Below are 20,219 nucleotides of genomic sequence, written 5' to 3'. Positions count from 1 at the left end.
CGAAAGAGACATGCAAATGAGGTATCAATTTGCATATGTGGCACCTCATTTGCATATTCTAATTTCAAAAGAGCTGCTTTCGAAAGAAGAAAGCCAGTGTAGATGCTGCTCTTTCAAAATTAAACCCACCTTCAAAAGAATCCTTCTTCCTATCTACACTGGCTTTCTTCTTTGGAAAGAAGCTCTTTTGAAATTATAATATGCAAATAAGGTGTCAAATATGCAAATTTATACCTCATTTGCATTTTTGATTTACCTTATTTGCATACCTCTTTTGAAAGAGAAATGCAAGTGTAGACACACCCTTAGTGAAATACAGTGAAATCCTAGCTGAGGTATGCTTGTCCTGAGCTTAATGAAGATGGTGCTTTCGAGAGAGAGAACTACAAAAATGCCAGCATGAAAATAGATTATTCCTCCAAGAAAAGTCAACGTAATACCTAAGTCAGCCTGATTAAAAATCTCTTGTCTTATTGCAATACATTATCTCTTATTGGGCAGAGGCAGGGATGAGTTTTCTAAGGCCTTTTAAGATTATATATACAGTAAACTCCTCCTTCAAGTCAGAGAAGCTGTACTGATAAATGAACTTTAACTAAGCACTGGTGTTTATTTTTAAGATATGGGTTGCAGGGGTTTTCATTCTCTTTTGCAACTGTGTCTGTTTAATTTCACAGGAGTTTTATCTGCAGTACAGTTTTGCTAACCAAGCTGAATGTGCAGCACCAAATCTTTCTGTGGCAGAAAATCGATCCCCTCCTACTGCTGCTAAGTGTACATCTTCTCTGTAACATTCACAGTTTATTTGACACTGGACTATTTCAAGCTTGTTGTGGGACCCCTGAAGTCAGTAAAACTACAAGTTTATTGAATCAATCATCCATTTGCTGTCTTTGCATAATGCCTGTCATGACATTTCACCAAGACATGGTATGTGTTTTGTCTGTCTTTCAGGTCCTGAAGTCTCAGGCTTTCCTGCCAACAAGAGACCCCACGGGACCCTTCCTTATGGCTGTCGACCACTGTTTCTCCATCAAGGGTCAAGGCACAGTGATGACAGGGACTGTTCTTTCTGGCTCCGTTAGCCTTGGTGATAATGTAGAGATTCCTGCCCTGAAGGTGCGTGTGTCTGCTCCCCTAGCCCCACCCCATGAGACTGAGAGATACTCAATAAGGAACGGCACTTTTTTTTTCCTGTTTCTTAGTTTGTCCAATTTTTCTTAACTTCTTTATTTTCCTGTTATGCTGCAGCCCAGCCTGAGCATGCAAGGATGGTAGAAATTCAGTCATTTGAGATATAGTATAACTTGTAACATGGTGTTGTCTAGTTGGTTATAGAATGACATTTGCGAGGGAAATGTAAACCTGAAGGTGAGATTTGAAGAGAGGAGACCCTGAAAAGAGCTGTTTTAAACAAACTGGACAGCCAAAAATAGGGACTCACTCTCCACTCCCTTTTGCTTAATCAACTTTACTATCAAGTGGAAGGGATAGTTAGGAGGCCAGGTTTAGTGTATAAGCTATGTAATGTTAAGTGAATAAATTTTGAATCAGGTTTCCTAGATATAAAATGCCTAAAGACTCAGCAGTGTGCTCTTCCTTCTTTGATTGACAGCCTTGAACTCAAGGTATTGGCTAGCATATTGACTGGGGCTGTATAAGAATCCAGGTAGATTTCTGGAGAAAGTGAGGAGACTAGGAAAATCACCATAAGAGGGCATGAAAGCATTTTGTGTTCAAATCTCTGTGTGCATCATGGATTTATGAATGTCAGCATGTTCTGAGAGAGCTGCTGGGAGACATTTGACTGGTTGCACTCTGACATTTTACAGACCCTATAGAAAGTCGAAAGGCCTTCCAAAAAGCCCTTTTAAATTTCTATGTTATCTGAACTTTTTATTGCTATTTTGTCTTAAAAATGCATTATTCTTAAAGGAGATTCGACACCCTTGATTTATATGGTGGGGGAAGGACCAATTCACAGGTGTTTGTTAACTATATGGCCAAAGGCAGAGAATTCTACCCAAGAGGGAGTGAGCAGATCTTATGAAGCATTCTGCAGCTGTTGATTTAAATGGACTCCAGTCTTCTTTTGATTGAAGAAGGCTGGATGGCACTCCTTTTGGAGGTCATCAACACAACTCCTAGGTTAGCTGATGTCATTTCAGAAATGCTATTAGGGGCTAATGCCTAGGAAGACTGATCATGCTGCTTCCTAAGCTCTCCCCAGCCATTCTGACTGAGTGAGGGACTGAGCAAGGAGGTTGAGCTTTTGTGGTAGACCAGAGCACTATTTTAAATAGCTTCTCTCCTGTCAACATGTTTATGCAATAGACTTATAAGGGCATAGTAAATAACACAGAGAGAATGAACTTTTAGAGAGGCAGTTGAATGAACAGGGAGGGAAATAATTCCACAAATTATTTCTTCTTGTTCAGAAATGAATCTTAATATGCTAGTGAGCTTTTCACATTTACTTTGCATATTTTACTACACAATCTTTTTTTAGTACACATGCTTGTTAAGAATGAATTGATGGCTTGGCTATTCCTCAAAATGAACGTTGAGTTGTATATTTTTCATAAAATTTGCTATGTGTGGTATGGTGATTGAAGAACAGTTCAAATTACAGATTTTACAATTGAATATGCACGTTCATATATTTGGTTATAAAACTCACAATTTAGATGAATTTAGGCAGAATTACTGGCTCAAGGAACTTGAGAATAAATTTGAATGAATGCATTTGAGATTACATGCTCTGTTCATGGACAAAGTGTAAACAGCAAAAAAAAAAAAAAAAGTGAAGTGTATGAAATAATTTATGTAATGCAGATTATTTTCCTCAGATTTATTAACTGAAATAGGTAACCATAATTTAATTTAAAGTGGGATTTACTAAGAGATTCAGTCTGTTAGGCTGCAATGTTGGGAGAAGGAATTTTTTCCACAGAGAGAGAGCTGCAGGGTGGATGGCTGTTGAACCAACAGTGAAGAGACTGGCGGGGGGTGGGGGGCAGTGTGTGTGGAATGAATTTGAGGAAGGAGAAGATAAACACTTGGCATTTACAGTAAATAGTAACTTCTGTAGTGACAGAGAGGTAGCTGTGTTAGTCTCTGTCTTCACAAAACAAAAGAACAGTTCTGTAGCACTTTAAAGACTAACAAAATAATTTATTAGGTGATGAACTTTCGTGTGGCAGACCCACTTGACTTTCTTAGCATTTCACAAACATTGATGAATTAATCCACTTACTGTCTTGCTTGGAACTTAGAGCTCCAGCAAGGCAGACTCTGACCTTAGTTCTGTGAAGTCATGGACATAGTGTTGGTACTCTGATTGTACTAATGTCAGCTCATGAGATAAGTCGGTGATGTTATTCTCATTTTACAGAGAGGGGAACTGAGGCACAGAGAAGAGAGGCAACTCATCCTATGCCTGCCTTATCCCCACACAGAATTTGGCTGGTATAGCTATTAAAGAGGAAAACTTTTTCAGGACTACAAGGCAATGGAGAAAGCATATTTTACAACACATTGTAGTTCATGACTTTTACTAACCTTTCTTTGCCCTTACCCTATGATAACTGAGATTGACAGCTGGTACCCACTGGGCATCTGGGGACATTGCAAGCCAGCTGCATTTTTAAATGTAAGGAACCTTCTCACCAAATGAAGTGGCATCACTTTCTAATTCTACTAATGGACTTAGACATCTCTGACCGCTTGAACCTACACAGAGAAGGGACACAGCAATTAAAAATAAACAGTGACATTCTCGAACACCCATGCTTTCTCTGATTGAGACTGAGAACGCCAACAGTGCATGGATTCCTTTACCTACTAAAGTGCCTATGTAAATTGCCATCTGGGGTTGATTATCCATACCACAAAGAGAAAAATTATATGTATGTGTTTGGCAAAAAGCACTGACACAGCAAACTATTCTCTATCCAGATAATGTAATACCTTTTATTTGTTAACACGTGATTCATTTGAAGAACATGTACCTAGGATTTCTGTTGTGAAAATATATCAGCAGTCTTCTGATTCTGAATCATTTAGGATTATTCCAGTTGTCTTTAAATCTTCACCTCCTCCTTGTTTACAAACTTCATTTGTTGATATAAAGTGACATTTCTGCTACTAGTTGTAAAAACAGGTTCCCGAGCTGGTAATGAGGTTCTTATTTATAATTATCCATTCATTTTAGGACTGAGGTTAGTAGATTAAAACATACGTTTTGACATTTTGTTGTAAGTATACTTTACTTTGAGAATTTAGCCAAAAGCAAAGAGGGTGATTGAAAATTCAAGATTTTAATACTACTAATCCTTAAGGGCTTGTGTACAGGAGCACTTCATTTCATTTGTAGAAAGCTGCTGCATGACTCTGTCCCTGACTAGCCTGCCACACACAAACAGTATGTTGGTGTAGACAAGTCCTTAGTCATTGTTTATCACATTTGAACTAAATCATGAAGCACTTTTGTAAATGTGGGTGAATATCCTTAGCATCACTCTGCAAATAAAAAAATGCAGACATGCCATGGTTATTACTTGTCCAGGGTCAAATATGAGTAAGAGCAAACCCATTGAAAGAATCCATGTCTCTTGTGTCTCTTCTCTGGACCTTAGACCTCAGATGTCTCCAGCAGTCCTTTGAAAAACACTGTCACATAATTTAGGTCCAAATTGTAGCTTTGTATTTTTAAATTTTATTAAATGAAAAGAATGTTTTCCTAATTATTTAAATAAATTTAAATAGTTTTGTTTTTTGGAGGAGACTTAAAACTTCCCTAGGCAGCACTGAGTTAGTTCAAGAAATTAGTAAGTGAAAATCATTGTGAGCAGTTTGCACTCTACTGACTATTCTAATTTCAGTATCTAAGCAGGGTTGGCCATACTTACAGACATCCCAACCTGCATCTGACCATCTTCATAAGTTTGAGATCCAGGGGGTACCTGCTGGGGCTTGGGGCTTCAGCTCTGCAGGGGACGGGGGTGTCTTGGGGCTTCAGCCTCATGAGACATGTCATGTGTGGCTCTGGTCTTCAGTCCAGAGAGTCTGGGGAGGGTTGCTGGACTTAAGGTCTGTTTCTGCTGAAGTCCCAGAAAATGCTCCCTGTTGGGGTGGGAGAAAAGAGAGAGTAGAAATGAGAACATTTTATTTTCTGTTGTGAAACCTGAAACAATGTACCTAGTATGAAATACTAGACAATCTGGAGCCTAAAAGCGAGTAACCCAGGGGATAGGGAGCACTGGAAAAAATAAATAAAAGGTGGGAGTGGGAGAAAAGAGGAAGTAGAACTACTTCTTTTGTCTTGATAACACTATTGCTAATACATATCAGAATGATGTATGTTTGTTTGAAGCGTTATTACATTGGTGACTCACTATTATAAACTTCAGATCCTTGTTGCACTATTCCTTCGTAAGCGGTCATTTCCCATTTTGAGTTTATGTAGATGATTAGTCTTTCATAAGTGTAGTACTTTGTGTTTGTCCTTTATTTATCACATTTATTTTGCAGATCATTTTGCCAGTTTTTCAAAATCATTTTGAATTCTTAATTTTTCTGCCAAAGTGGAATCTTAATTCAGGCAACCTTAATTCTGGAATTGCCTGTCTTTTGACTGCTTGATTTTGCCAACCTTATTGTTTTCTTAGCCTCATTTTTGTAAGTTTATGTTTTTGTTATCATAGTTGCTAGTGAGCGTGATCAGGATCATCAATGTGATAGGTACAGTTGAAGGTCAAAAATGGACATGTTCTCTGTGCCAATGAGCTTACAGTCCTAAAAAATGCTATTTGCATGCTTTCAAAGATGTACCTCTTCATAAAAAATAGAAGTATAAGTAGTGTGAGATGTCATATTTACAGGGCAAATGGTGTGTTCTTCATATACTTTGTTTCTAGATCCTACTGGAGTTTGTTTTTCTTTAAAGTATGCTATAAATTCATCATTACCACATTTTTTCAGCCAGCCTTCTCTTTTAAAATTGAAACACCGTAAAATTGAAATCAGATAACTCAGGGGGAGAAAAAAAAATTAGTGAAGTGAATTTAGTAAATGAACATAAATGCATCTTGGTGACCCTTCTGTGGGTAGGTTAAATAACTATTTTTTTTTTTTTAAATCTTTAAATCCCAAGTCACTAACTCAAACATATATTTTAAAATTACAAATATACTTCAGCTTAAACATTTGTACCAGTGACTTAGGGAGGAGTCTAAGAGTTTTCTCCCACCCCTTTACCAAAAAATTACTCACATCAGATCACATCCTGTTTGTTTTTACCTGTGCTGCAGGGAGAGGGGGGAGAATTACTTATATAAGTAAAATGTGTACGATGTGGCCTGTGATGGAAAATATTTTACTTCAGTTGCTTGGGATATTGAATATGAAAAGGGCTTATGAACTCAATTTTGTATGGTTTAGTAGTAGAGTAAGGGTCTTCAAATATACTTGGCCTGATTTTTGAAAAGATGTGAGTACCCACAAATTACATGAATGTTAGTAGGAACAGTAGGTGCTCAGGTTCTTGAGAAACCAGTTCCACTATTTTTACATATATTTAATGTTGTTGATTCTGAATCTTAATCTCTCATATTTTCAGTTCATTTTTTTTCTAGTCTCTATTTTTTGAAAGAATAATTTAAAATCAATGCCTTGGACTTAGTATAGGCACTGGAAAGCCTCTGTATTTTTAGCTGTTCTCTGCAATATCTGTACCTAATAACTAATGTACAACATTTCTGTTCCTATCCAAAGTGGGGTGTACGATGTATTCTTATTTAACAGGTGTGATTTAAGTGGGTTAGGGCTCCGAATTTTTGGGTTCATTTTATTTGGGGCTGGAAAAAAACACAGATGAGAGGGAGCTGGATGTATATAAGTATTTTCATCTCCCTCCTTCCTCCCCTTGGTCAGAGGAGAAGGGAAGAAAGCCAGAGGGAGAGCAGCCAACCTGAGCATTGCTAATACAAACCATACGTTACATATCTGGAGCTTGTATGTGTTTAATGTGATCATTTATGGTAGGAGAATGGCTTGCCTGGTGCCATTTAATTAACTCTTCAAATGCTAAATTAGGGAAAAAAATTCATTTGCAGTTTTTAGGTGATACATATGCTGGGTGTCAGCAGTGTTCCTTCTAAGTTTTTCCATCTGGGGAGGAATAAATTTTGTTATGTGCACCAAGGCACACCCAGGTGTGCACCACCAGTAGAACCATATCATGCCCACTGTCGGTGCTCTGCTAATTAGCTGGTTGGTACCTGACTCTCCTGGGTGGCTGCCCAAGTATTCAGCTTCCAGTGAACACTGGTACCCAGTTCCAGCCAAGGAAGGTTGGACATTAGCTCCTTCAAAGCCACTTGTGAATTCCTTCCTTACACCAGTTTAGGGATAAACGCTTCACCTCTGCCATGCTTCTGTTAACGTAGTCATAAAATATTTATTCAGGAGCTCTGCTGCATGGATTTGTGCTTTCTGGCTGGAGAAAAGATAGTTCCCATTACTTTTAACATTAACTGTATTTCCACACCACCATCTGCTTTTTTCCAGTTTGTCTGCTGAGTTAATACTGGGGTTAATTCTCTGGGCATCTTGAAGTACTTCTGTTTGAGTGCAGATGATACAAAATAATATGTCTTTGAAGCTCGGTGGTGCGAAGGGTTACCCCAGCTTTGGGTTATTTTGGGGGAGGGGTGCGGGGAGTCAGATTTCATTTGAGTTCCAGTTGAAAGTGAAAAATGGGATAATTTCAGCTTAAACTCTAGGAGATGTTTTATTCATGTGGGTGAGACCAATGTGCAACTTCAAATAATTTGACAGTGTGTTGGTCAGCTGCTTGGGAGAGGTACAAGACTTGGTGTGTGAGGGTATGTACAGTTGAGCGTGGAATAAAAGCTCTAGGTAGGCAATTTTTCACATCATGGAGCTATCTTAGTAGAGCTGTGTGTGTGTGTGTGTGTGTGTGTGTGTGTGTGTGACAGAGACAGAGACAGAGACAGAGAGAAAAAGAAAAAGGGCTGAGGATTGTGACAAGGATCTTGCCTAAAATGAGCCAGGCTCTGCCAGTATTGTGAAACTTGTTCTGACATTGTAGTCTGCAGGTGGAGATGTTGGTAAGTGATGTATATGATTTTGTGGTCAGGCAGTTGATAGATATTCCGTTTTTGGAGAATTCAAAAAATGATTTCTGTAGGACTATTCTCCATTTCCATATACGCTTGCCCTTAGTCCCTTGGCAACTGTATAGACTAGGCTCACTGTGCTGCTGCTTCTAAGCTATCAAGGAAGGAATCTAACTGAATTTGTTTAATGGCTATTTTTCCCATTCAAGAGGGGCATTGAACTGGTTGTCTGGGGGAAATGACCATATGTCACTTTCTTGGGAGTGGGAAAACCAAAATCCAGCACTAGATTGAAACCATGTTAGTTATCAACTCTTAGGCACTGTTACAAGAATTACAAGCCTCTATCAAAATGCTTTCAATTTAAACTTCATGGCAACTTTTTGAAGCCAACGATAGCTGTTTTCTGTTTGCAAAGCTTGTTTGCTTAAGTATTACTGCTGCCAGTTCATTAACTTTTAAAAAAAAATATTTTGCTTTCCAAAGGTTATTTTTTAATCTGCTTTTTATTTATCAGGTAGAATTGTTCTCAGTGTAATTCAGTTCAGACCAGACCCATGAGCACGTACACATAACATTTGAGCAAAAACCTTATTGACACGGTTGAATGATGATTGGAAGATAACCTATATTTGTAAATGTATCTTTCACAGAGCATTCTTGCTGTGGCTGTAACGTTAATACAAATGGGTTTTGTAGGGCAATAACCTATCGTCACATTCTTAATAGGTAAAAAGCAGTCAAGTAGCACTTTAAAGACTAGCAAAATAGTTTATTAGGTGAGCTTTCGTGGGACAGACCCACTTCTTCAGACCATAGCCAGACCAGAACAGACTCAATATTTAAGGCACAGAGAACAAAAAACAGTAAGCAAGGAGGACAAATCAGAAAAAGATAATCAAGGTGAGCAAATCAGAGGGTGGAGGGGTGTGGGGGGAGGTCAAGAATTAGATTAAGCCAAGTATGCAGATGAGCCCCTATAATGACTCAGAAAGTTCCCGTCCCGGTTTAAACTATGTGTTAATGTGCCGAATTTGAATGTAAAAGCCAGCTCGGCTGTTTCCCTTTGAAGAACGGTGCGAAAGTTCTTTTTCAGTAACACACATACCTTTAGGTCATTAATAGAATTAATAGGTAAATTAATAGGTAAAGCTCAACTGCTGGAGGTGCTAGCAAAATTTCAGTAATCACTCAGGATGAGGGAAAGGAATGTCACTTTGTTTTTCCTTGGTCATCCATGTACAGTAGAAATCTTCATTTGATCATGCTTTTAAAAATAAAAACAATGCAAACATCACTTTGCTTGACTGACCCTTCACCTTACAAAGTATAAACCTCCCCTTACATCTGGGAATTGGTGACAAGTATCAGAGAGAGAGCCGTGTTAGTCTGTATCTTCGAGAACAAGAAGTCCTGTGGCACCTTATAGACTAACATATTTTGGAGCGTAAGCTTTGGTGGGCAAAGACCCGCTTCATCAGGTGCATGAGTGGGGGAGGAGTTCCAGAGGGGTATTTAAAGAGTGGGGTCCCAGTAAAAGGGAGGGTGAGAGCTGACAAGGTCTATTCAGCAAGGTGGAAATGGCCCATTATCAGTAGAACGTATCAAAAGAGGAATATCTCCCCATTAGACTCTGACAATAGTCCCACATCCCCCTGTCTGATCTGACTTGCTTTTTCCTCTTTTGATACATACTACTGATAATAGGCCATTTCCACCATGCTGAATAGACCTTGTCAGCTCTGGCCCTCCCTTTTTCTGGGACGCCTCTGGATCCGCCCCCTCACCCCCGACTCATGCGTCTGATGAAGCGGGTCTTTGCCCACGAAAGCTTCTGCTCCAAAATATCTGTTGTCTATAAGGTGCCACAGGACTTCTTGTTGTTCTGGGAATTGGTGAAAAGCTTTTCATTCAAATGCTGAGGCTCCTACTCAATCCTTGCTCAGCCAGAGCTATTAAGATGAGTTTTAGCATTTGACTGTAAGAGGGGGAAACAGAGATCAGTGAGTGTCTGTCATCCAGATTTAGTCAGTCACCAGGAAACTCTCTTCAGAGAGTATAATTAATACAGCATATCAACTCTTCTGGAGAACATTGGCATATGTACCATTAATAAACAATTTATTCTATTATAAACTTTGTATATTTTATTCTTTCTTGTTATTGTTATGTAAATTTGCATGAAAATTAGTTTAGTTTCCAAAGTCTTCTCCAGCTCCTCACATGAATCTGTCATCTTCTTTTTGACAGTAACATAAATGGTCAGAAAAAATGCAAGATTCATCTCTTCACCTTAGCATTCCTATAACAATACAATGTTAGTAATTCTTAGTGCCTACTTATAATGTAGAGAACGAGGAAGCACTACTAGAGTGCCTGTGTTAGAATATCCATTGGCATAATATGTAAACTGTCCAGATGACAGAGTCATAAGCGTCATATGAAATGCCTGTATTGAGATTTTCCATTACAGATGACTGAAATTAAAACTACAAACTTGCCAGTTCTTCAGGGTCACAAAAATCAGAATGGAAACATGTACAATACCATGAAAGAAAAGTTGAATTTTTGCAGATTTGGTAATAGCTCTCCCTTTGATCTTATAAATATTTTTGTTGATGGAACAAAATGGGCCCGTTTTTAGAATCTGGGCCAGCTGATTCTTGCTATCTTCTGAATACAGGGTATACAGTAGACAAGGCAAAAGAAAGATATAAGAGATGACCTTCCTGCTTGCTGATTTCTCATGGTGAAAATCAACAACAGAAGCAAAGTATGTCTTTGAAAAAAAGAAACGTTTACAAGCAGATGTAAGGAATAATTTTTCAATTGGGAAGACAGATGCAGAAAAATGAGATAGAAATAAGAGTTTCTAAACGAATTTTTCTTGAGACAATCAGCATTTCCAATATCTTAGTCTGGTGCCTGATTTTTTTTTTTAACTAAATTTAAGCCCCTACCAAATTCACAGTAATTTTGGTCAATGTCATGGTCATAGGATTTTTAAATAATAAGTTTCATTATTTCAGCTATTAAATGTGAAATTCCAGTGTGTTGTAACAGTAGGGGTCCTGACACAAAAAGCTGTGAGTGGTGGGGGTGGGAGGTAGCAAGGTTATTGCTGTGAGGGTTGTGCTGCTGCAGGCAGTGGTACTGCCTCAAGAGTTGGGTAGCTGGAGTGTGGCAGATGCTGGCCAAGAGCCCAGCTCTGAAGGCAAAGCCGTTGCCAGCAGCAGTGCAGAAATAAGGATGGTATGGTATAGTATTGCCACCTGTACTTCTGCACTGGTCCGTGCACAGCTGTGCCCTCAGTCAGCAGCTGCTACTCTCTGGCCACTGGGCTCTGTAGGCAGCAACACACAAATAAGGGTAGTATGGTATGCTGTTGCTGGCAGGCTGCTGCTTTCAGAGCTGGGCACCCAGCCAACAGCTGTGACTCTCTGATCACCCAGCCTTCTGGGTAGCTCAGAAGTATGGGTGGCAGTACTGTAACCCTCCTAAAATAACTTTGCAACCCTCCAGCCAACTCCCTTTTGGGTCCAATTTGATAAATGCTGATCTCCCCTGTGAAATCTCTGTAGGAAGGGTAAAAGCACACAAAACTAGATTTCATGGTTCATGTGTTTTTCATACCTGTGAATTTGGTAGGGTCCTAACTATATCCTTGCTTGCATTTGGCTCTAATAGTCGTGTTTTTTGAAGTTCTTTTGAGAGCCCAATGAGCGAGTGTGGCATATGTGCTGTAATGAGCAGCATTGGAGGTGGGTTTTTGCTCTGATGTATAATATCTGGTTAGTACATGAGAGAACAGGTTATTTAAATTGTGGCACGAAAAAAAGAAATATACTGTTACAAATAAATCCAATTTTATTCTGCGAAGCGCTCCAAAGATAGTTTAAGGGGAGGTATTTTTTTCCAGTCCCTCTTGAGGAGAGTAACAACCCATAAAGTTTAAGTCTTTAGAACACAGGGGAATCAGCAAATATGCCACAGTCACTCAAAATGAAACGATAAGAGTGAGGAGTATAAAGGAAAATAGAGAGGTTGTGTTTTACCAGAAGTAAAATAACACTCCTGTCACAAGGCAGTGTTAGACACTTCTATGTAAATATTTAAATTCTATAAAATAAAAACTTCCAGTGACTATCCTGGAGCATTGCACCTTAATGTTATTCTTGGGAGAGGGAACCTTAAAGAGAATCACATGCCCTCAGACCAGTTAGAATGTCGGTCTCATCTTTTCTCTCTTTAGCGCCATGTTCTTGTCTGAGGAGGTGCCAGGGATTTTGTGCATGTACAAAAGTGTAGGTTGATTTGGAGTCTAACTAACATGTTACTTCAGGGTTGTCAAAGTCTACTCCATACCAGAAACTGTTGACAGGATTCCAGATATTCCATTTATCCTATTCCATTTTAGGTATTAAGTTGTGTCTAGAAGGAAATTAATTTGTGAGGAGATGGGGACTTCTGATCAAATTGAGGTAGCAGCAGATAAACATGGACAAATATATTGCATATAAAATACATCTGTGGTGCCAGACCACTGACTTGTTTGTAATATACTGTGCAAAGGTAAATACCAATATGGTGGGTACTAGTAGAAACTCTAACAGAATGACAAAGTACGTGTTGGTTTTCAGTTCATATTTTTAAAAGAAGAAGAGAGAACGACATCCAGAAGTGAATAGAAGGGGAAGCAAAAAGGAAAGATTTTTTGGTAAGGGATTCACATTGGGTTATTCCTTTTTGGTTTTGTTTCTCAAAGTCATTCTCTAGATTCTTTCTGCTCCATCCTGCAGTGAAGCTTTAATCCCTTATTTGATGTGATTCAAGTGACTGTGATGTAACAAACCTCAGCTTTTTAACTTTGCTCCAGGATTAGATAGACTGACAGGCTATGTCTGCAGCAATCTGCTGACAGAAGGCACTGTCAGAAGAGATTTTCCGACAAAACTTCTGTCAACAGGGTGCGGCCATACACGAAATTGGATCGCTCTGTTGATCCGCTTTGTTGACAGAGAGTGGTCTGACAGCCTGGCCCTCTCGTGACAGAATGGCCAACTGGAAGCCCAGCAGACGGGGCTGCCCAGTGACCTGGAAACCTTGTCTGTTGACAGAGGCCCCCACAGAGTGTCCACACGGCTTTTTTGTTGACGGATTCTGTAGAGAAATGCGTTCTGCCTCATGGAGGAAAGGCAGAAAGTTGTTGACTAAAGTGCCGAATTTTTGTGTGTGGATGCTCTGAGTTTTGTCCACAAAACCCTCTAGAGTAGACTTAGGCAAAGAGAGTACATTCATGCCATAGAAATAATAATTGTCATAAGAGTGCATGATGCTTTACTGCATACGTGTTTGATTGTTTTGTGAAGTGTTTTTTGTAGTTAAGAGAATTACATTGAAGGGGTTTCAAATATAATCACTCAAATAAATCTAAAAGTTTACCATGATGGAAAAGTTTGTTTAAATTCCAAACCAGATTATAATGTAAATTTTCTCCAAATGAAAGTTTGCATAAATGTATTTGAGCCCACTTGATCTGAGAAAATTTGTGCTCGTAGATATTTTGGGGACATATCCCATTTAAGAGAAATAATGCAGGTTAGTATAATTTCTTTGGATTTTATGCACAACTAGCAGCATCTTGAGAACTTCTTTGCAGAATCTGTATTATTTCATATTTTATTTAAGTTGTTTCACCTGTTTATGAAAACCACAAGCAATGCCCTATCACGTTGAGTGGATTGTAAAATCTTGATGGAGTATTGTGAGAAAGTTAAAATCCAATGCTTTTGTGTATGTATCAAAAATGAAATACACGTTTTAGTCAGTGTTGCTCGTCAGAGGTATTGTGTCTTTCGCTTTCAGTAGAGCTTTTCTCTCAAATCTGTAATAAGTTTTATGCTTATTTTGTGAAAAGAAGGGGTGAACTTTAAGATCTGGATCAGATGCTGTTTTATCTTGGTTTTAAAACATCCATGGCACTCTGTACAGCCCATATGTTCCCACCTTTCTCCCAACAAAAACCCAGCTCTTCTTGGTCCCTCCAGAGGAGAGCTCAGCCAAGGAAGGCACTCTTCTAGGACTTTTGCAGCCTGTGAAGTAGAAGTCATTCATGATGTTTGCTGAATAAGGGTCCCTCATATCATAAAAGTTCTTGCATAGATGATTCAGAATGTGTGTCTTCCCTCAAAGATGATGAAGGGAATATCCAGTAGGGTCTCAACATTCATGAGGGTTCCATGTTGAGAACCCTCGTAAAAGATGAATTGCATGAATATGGCGCCCGGCTGCCAGCTGTCCTGCCTGAGGCCCCAGGGGAAGTGGCAGCTGAGGGTGCTCCTGCCTGAGGCCCGGGGCGGGGGTGGGGAGCAGCAGCTGCTGGCGCTCCTGCCCAGGGCCCCAGGGGGGTGGCTGCTCGGCCGCTTGTGAATAATTTAATTTGCAAACATTAAGTTCGAGAATTGTGAGACAAGGCACTGTATTTTCAGAGTGCACGTATATAAAGTACAGAAAGGTTTAAAGTCCATAGTCAAAATATACTAAACTTGAGTGCATAAAGTTAGGTTCCTAAATGAAAGTGACCTGATTCTGAGAGCTGCTGATTGCCCCAGTTCCTGTTCGAGTCATTTGGAGTCAGGAGTGCTCAGCACCTTGATAATCTGGACATTTCAAGTTAATAATAGTTTCATTTGCCTAACTTAAGGCATCTAAGTTTTAAAAAAAAACCTTGATCTGTATTATACTGAAGTTCTTTTTCACAGTTGTACTGTAAAAATATCTCACAAGTCCACTGGGGAAAGCTTCTAAAGTTAAGTTTGGGTGAGAGGCTTTTCCCATCTTATATTTGTGGGCACATTAAGTGTATTTCATATGTGCAATTTTTCTTTGGAAATGCTATCTAGTTTAAGTCCCTAGCACTCTGATAAAGATCAGAAATCTGTGGGAATGAAAAATTTATTGCACTTCTGGAGAAGACAAATATTGGGGCTTCTGAGCCCCCAAAGCAATTTGTATTACTTTGTCTTTAATAAATATAGTGTTAGGTGCTAGTTTTCATGAAGCAGAGAGCTTGAGAAGAATGGCCAGAGCTGAACCCACCAATAGCAGGTGTCGAGTAAAGCACGCTCCGTCAGGTCCAGCTAATGAGTGCGGGTGTCTCATTATTCCAAGTCCTTTGCAATTTACACTCAATTCTGGGGCTGGTGCTATGAATTAAACTGAGCCAGTAAAGTACTAGTTACTGAAATGAGTTTTCATCCAGCTTTTCAAATGTGGTTCATTCGCCCACTATTCTTCCCTAAACACCTCCCTTTTAGAACTGTTTGTTTCAGTGTTTCTTCAACCCTTTTTTGATATACCCACACACTTGGTATTTTATGTTGTTTTACTTTGTGAAAATCACTTAAAGTGGAAGGTGTGTTTTTTTTTTAAACTTTGACATATTCCAAAAACTACTACTGTTTTGATCCCTTGTCAATTATTTCTGATGTTAAAAGTCAGCAGATGGAGCCAAAGACTTGTGAAAACATGGCTTGTGCTGCATGTGTACTGTTACCACAAAAATCTTTAGGTTAGCTGAGAGTTTGTGCTGAAATTCTTAAGAGCCAGCAAATTCAAATATAATGGTAAGATCTATTCTCGCATTCTTAATCCACAGGTGTGTGCGTGCAGAGTGACTATTTCACCCCTTGATATATAGAAGACCCCCAGCAAAACTGGGAGTGACAAAGCTTGAGCTTAAGCTCTGAATTTTCTTACATTTTGGGTTCAAGCTAGAACATCAAAAATCAAATACGGGACTGGATTTATATTGATCTCATTCATTATTTTTGGAGTGCTGGTCACCATGATACAAGAAAAAGGTGTTATTTTATGACCAGTAACATCTGTAGTTATGCGAAGGTAAGACCAACAGGGGAATTGATTCTTCGCAGCTGAGATTTGATTTCATAGCTACCACCACATTTATATTGTTTCACAATAGGTCAAGTATATTAATGAGATGCTGACACAATAGGTCAAGTATATTAGTGAGATGCTGCATCTTCAGCTGATGCAACAGGCAGCATACCAGACATAATGGTTTAATTGACTGTAGACATTTCTATGCTTTGGCTCAATGTATTCACATCTTTTGAGTCATTAAACAGTAATAAATTTTATGAAATGAGAAAATGTAAAGGGTTTGTTACCAAACTTTATATAATTTATGCCCGTTTTGGGAAATAAAAACCCTGACGGCAGTAAGTGGTACCTATATTTTTCAGGAAGAAAAACAGGTATCACTCCTGCTTACATCCCCTTTGGATGTAATATTTTATAACAGTATGGCTAGCACAAGGAACATTCCAGTGGCACACAACTCTCTTTTGCCATTGAGTAAGGCTGAAGAATAACTTATAAAGTGGATAAAAACAGCTATTTTAATATATTAAACTACGACAAAGTTTCTTTAATTCTCCCTCCCCCGTTCAACTCATTATGTCTGGTGGGGAAAACACTAATTCCTTTCCTTCCATACTTTTATTTATATTTTAATCCTGATGAGTCTGAGTATAGATTTCCTTATTTTTGTGAATAGCTGACTACATGCATAAGCTGTGGAGACATGACTTTCTGGCCAAATGAAAAGTCATTCTATAGCCTCTATTTATCTAAGGCCTAGTCTGTGCTTCCAGTTTGTGTTGATATAGCTGTGCCAGCAAAATCCTTCTAGTTTTTAGATGCAACTTGAACAGGCAAAAAAGTACTTTCAGCAGTATAGCATATACTGGTTTGGTGTGTAAAATAAACTATACTAGCAAAAGCACTTCTATGTTCATATGATTTGTCTATGCTCCAACTTTTGCTGGCATAGAAATTTCACCCAATATCACTTCCCTAATCAGCTGTTATGCTAGCAAAAGTTCCTAGAGTGGACCTGACTTAAGTCTTGATTTAAAAAAAAAAAAAAAAAATTTTTTCACAGTAAACCACATTTACTTGTGATTTCCCTGTGAGTTTCTCCAGTAATATAGTACATTTTTCATAAGGTTGCCAAGTTTGCTATACTAAAACTGTTCCTCATTTCAAATCATGTAAGTGCCTCCAGACATCTCTTGTAATGGGTGGCTTATATAAATGCCTGTTTTAGGAATACTTCTCAAAATCTAGCTGTGGTCTTGCTACTGCCTGTAAGGACTACATTTGGACGGGAAGTCTTTTTTCAGCATTGGTTTGACCTGAGATAAACCCTGCTATCGAAGACTGGAGCAAATGTTGTTTTGATTGTTGAGAAGAGGACTGCTTCAACTAAAGAGAAAAAGTTCTGAAGTGCGATGGCGGCTGCTGTGGGGTTTGTTATATATAGCTACCATAACAGAAAATCACTAATAATTCAGTAGCTCTGTAGTGTTGCAAGCTTTCAGTTCCTCGTTGCTGCCTTTTGTCATAGTTGTCCTTTTTAAAGGCACTTTGTAATAATTATGTGCCTTTCAGTGTAATTGTCAGAGTGAGCTAAATTAGTTGGGCATCTTCAGTTTTGTAGTACATCTTACATAGATTTGTCTGGCTTTGTAGAATGTGTGTTGTGCCAGACATTTTTTCTGAATAATTTTCAACATATGCAGTGTACCAAAAGATAAATGGTGATGCACTTTGCGTCATTTTTCAAGTATGTAACGCAGATCAATGTACAAGCAAAGGAAAAGAAGCAGTTTAGGATTGTAATAACTAGTGACAATGGCATAAAACTTGCAATTTGTTCTTTCTAACCATGAAATGGCATCTCAAAAGATATGGTGAAAGCTCCATCACTTTTGTCCAGGGTAGTTTTAAACATCCAGAAGACTAAAAACTGTGATAAGTTAAGAAACAGTTCTGCATTGGTTAAGTGATTGGCTGTATCAGAAAGCTTTTGTCCCATGGGCTGCATTCAGCCTACCTGATATATTTTAGAGGCCTGCATGGCGTAAGTGGATTCTACATAATCTCTGCTTTCACTGAAAAAAGAAAAGTCACTGGCCCTATAGGTCATGAGGATATAACTGTTACAATGTTGTAGGCCTGAAGCAACGTTTCTGGGAGATGTTAGCTCTTCTTTCCGCGATCTCTTTGTAATGTTAATATGGAAGCCTAATAATGATACTTTTGAAATGTCGGTGTTAACAATCTCAGTATTGATCACTGAATTCTGCAAAAAGGGAATGGTTCTGAAGCCTACTGGATGGAAAGTTGGGAGTTGCTTCAAGGTAAGAAATATAGAGGGAAGATCAGGGCTATACAAGAAGGGAAGGGAGAGAAACAAATGGCAGAAGAAGTTATTCTTGGTATAATAAGGCCCAGAATGGTAGAGTCTACATAAACTAACTTTAAATACTTCCACTCCTTATCTATTGTTCATCATCAAGCTCACTCAGCACTCTCGGCTTCATCTATGCATTGTGTCAGATACACAATGATCGTCACAAACTTCTTCAAGGTAACCACTGATAGTATGAGTGACGGTTAGCCCATTTCCACACCCTACCCTGTCTGCCTTTTAGTCATTCGTAAAGACCCACTTCTATTTTTATGAATCAAGTTACTTTGTATGCACTTTTTGTCTAAGGCTACATCTACGCTGCCATGGAAGATTGACCTGCTCAAGATTAATCTTCCAGGGTGTGATTTTTGTGTGGCTAGTGTGGGGGTGCGAAATCAGACTCTCAGGGGTTGCAGTTGACCCCTGTACTTCTCACGAGATGTGAGGAGTAAGGGAGGTAGACAGGAAAAACTTTAGTCAGCCTTTCCCTGTATAAACTTTCAAGTTAACTGAGAGCAGATATGTTGATTTTTAGCTATGCAACTGACGTAGTTAGAATTGTATATCTGTGGTCAACTTTCTTAGTCTAGTGTAGACATAGCCTAAATTGCCAAGTGTTTTTCCCCCTTTTTCACGCCTCTGTCTTCTGCTTCATCTTAAAAACTCATTGGAATGGGGACCAACCTCAAGCGTTCGGAAAGTGCCTAGAGCACAGTAGGTACTATGGTGTATAACCCCCTCCCCACCTCATATTTTGGCCATATTCCTTTTTTGATCCTTTTGCAAACTCTCTCTGCTGTCATTGAGAGTTCTGTTGTGGCGTATGGAGTCCAAAATGATTATCTTGGTCCATCAACCATAATTCAGAATGGAATTTGACTTCCTCTTCAGAATGAGATTATTTCCACTTGATTTGTTTTGACTCTGATACATTATATTCACTGATTAGTTTTATTCTAAATACCTTGTGTTCATCGTAGTAACATGAAAAAGAAGGAAGAAGGATTTTAATATAAAATCTTTCATTTATGTTGGAAAATAGGACAGATTTTGTTTTAAATAAGCAATTTACTGTCTTGCGCATAACATTGACTATACTGAAGTAGGTTAGCAACAGCTTTGATTTGTTTGAATCTTTGGTCAAACTGAGGCTTTAAAAATTAACAGGATTATGAAAAAGGTGAAGATAGATCAATTTACTCTTCCATGACTATTTAGAGATTTAGGGCAGTAGTGGATGTCTTCATATACTGCCGTGGAGCTGCATTTTTAGCATCTAGCACTTTTATGGCAGAATGTATGTGCTGTGCAAAGTAGCATGAACTATGTATTTTACACTCAAATTTTTAAATTTTTTAAGGACCGCTCCCTTTCCCTTATATAATGTAACTTTGAATGAAATGAAATCGCAACTCACTGGAGGATGAGGGGAAAGGAGAGGTATGACTACATTAGTAAAATTGATTAAAAGGGCCTATGCAAACAACTGAGAGGATTTTTTCTTCCAAGTAAATCAATACCGTTACACAGCCTGACATTGTTAGGTGAACCTTTATGATCTCATAGGCTACTGTAGGTTCTTGTGGGGTAGGCTGCTCTTGGTAAAAGTGTAGGCACTAGCTACGTAAATTCATAGCAGCTGTCAGTTTAGCTGTGGTGCAGTTTGCTCAAGACCCCCTGAACTTTTTATTTTGGGCTAATCCGGTCTAGTGTGATCAGTGTACACATTTCCATCTTCTAGGTCTGTTAATTAGGTGTTGAGTGTTGGGTCGGTTGGTGTCAAGCTGTAAAATGTG

The 20,219-nt window shown here is 38.8% G+C and overlaps 1 protein-coding gene across 1 annotated transcript in view; it reads left to right on the top strand.

Annotated features, from left to right (window-relative positions):
- EEFSEC (eukaryotic elongation factor, selenocysteine-tRNA specific) overlaps nt 1-20,219 on the top strand; it is a 170,857-nt gene that overhangs the window by 57,026 nt on the left and 93,612 nt on the right. Inside the window, exon 4 of the mRNA XM_075005776.1 lies at nt 955-1,119. Coding sequence (XP_074861877.1) covers nt 955-1,119 — 165 coding nt within the window. The remainder of the gene's footprint in view (nt 1-954; nt 1,120-20,219) is intronic.

This window comes from Carettochelys insculpta, chromosome 11 (genome assembly GCF_033958435.1).
Source record: "Carettochelys insculpta isolate YL-2023 chromosome 11, ASM3395843v1, whole genome shotgun sequence".
In the NCBI taxonomy this organism is placed as follows: Eukaryota; Metazoa; Chordata; order Testudines; family Carettochelyidae; genus Carettochelys; species Carettochelys insculpta.
This window is presented reverse-complemented; position numbering and strand designations above follow the sequence as displayed.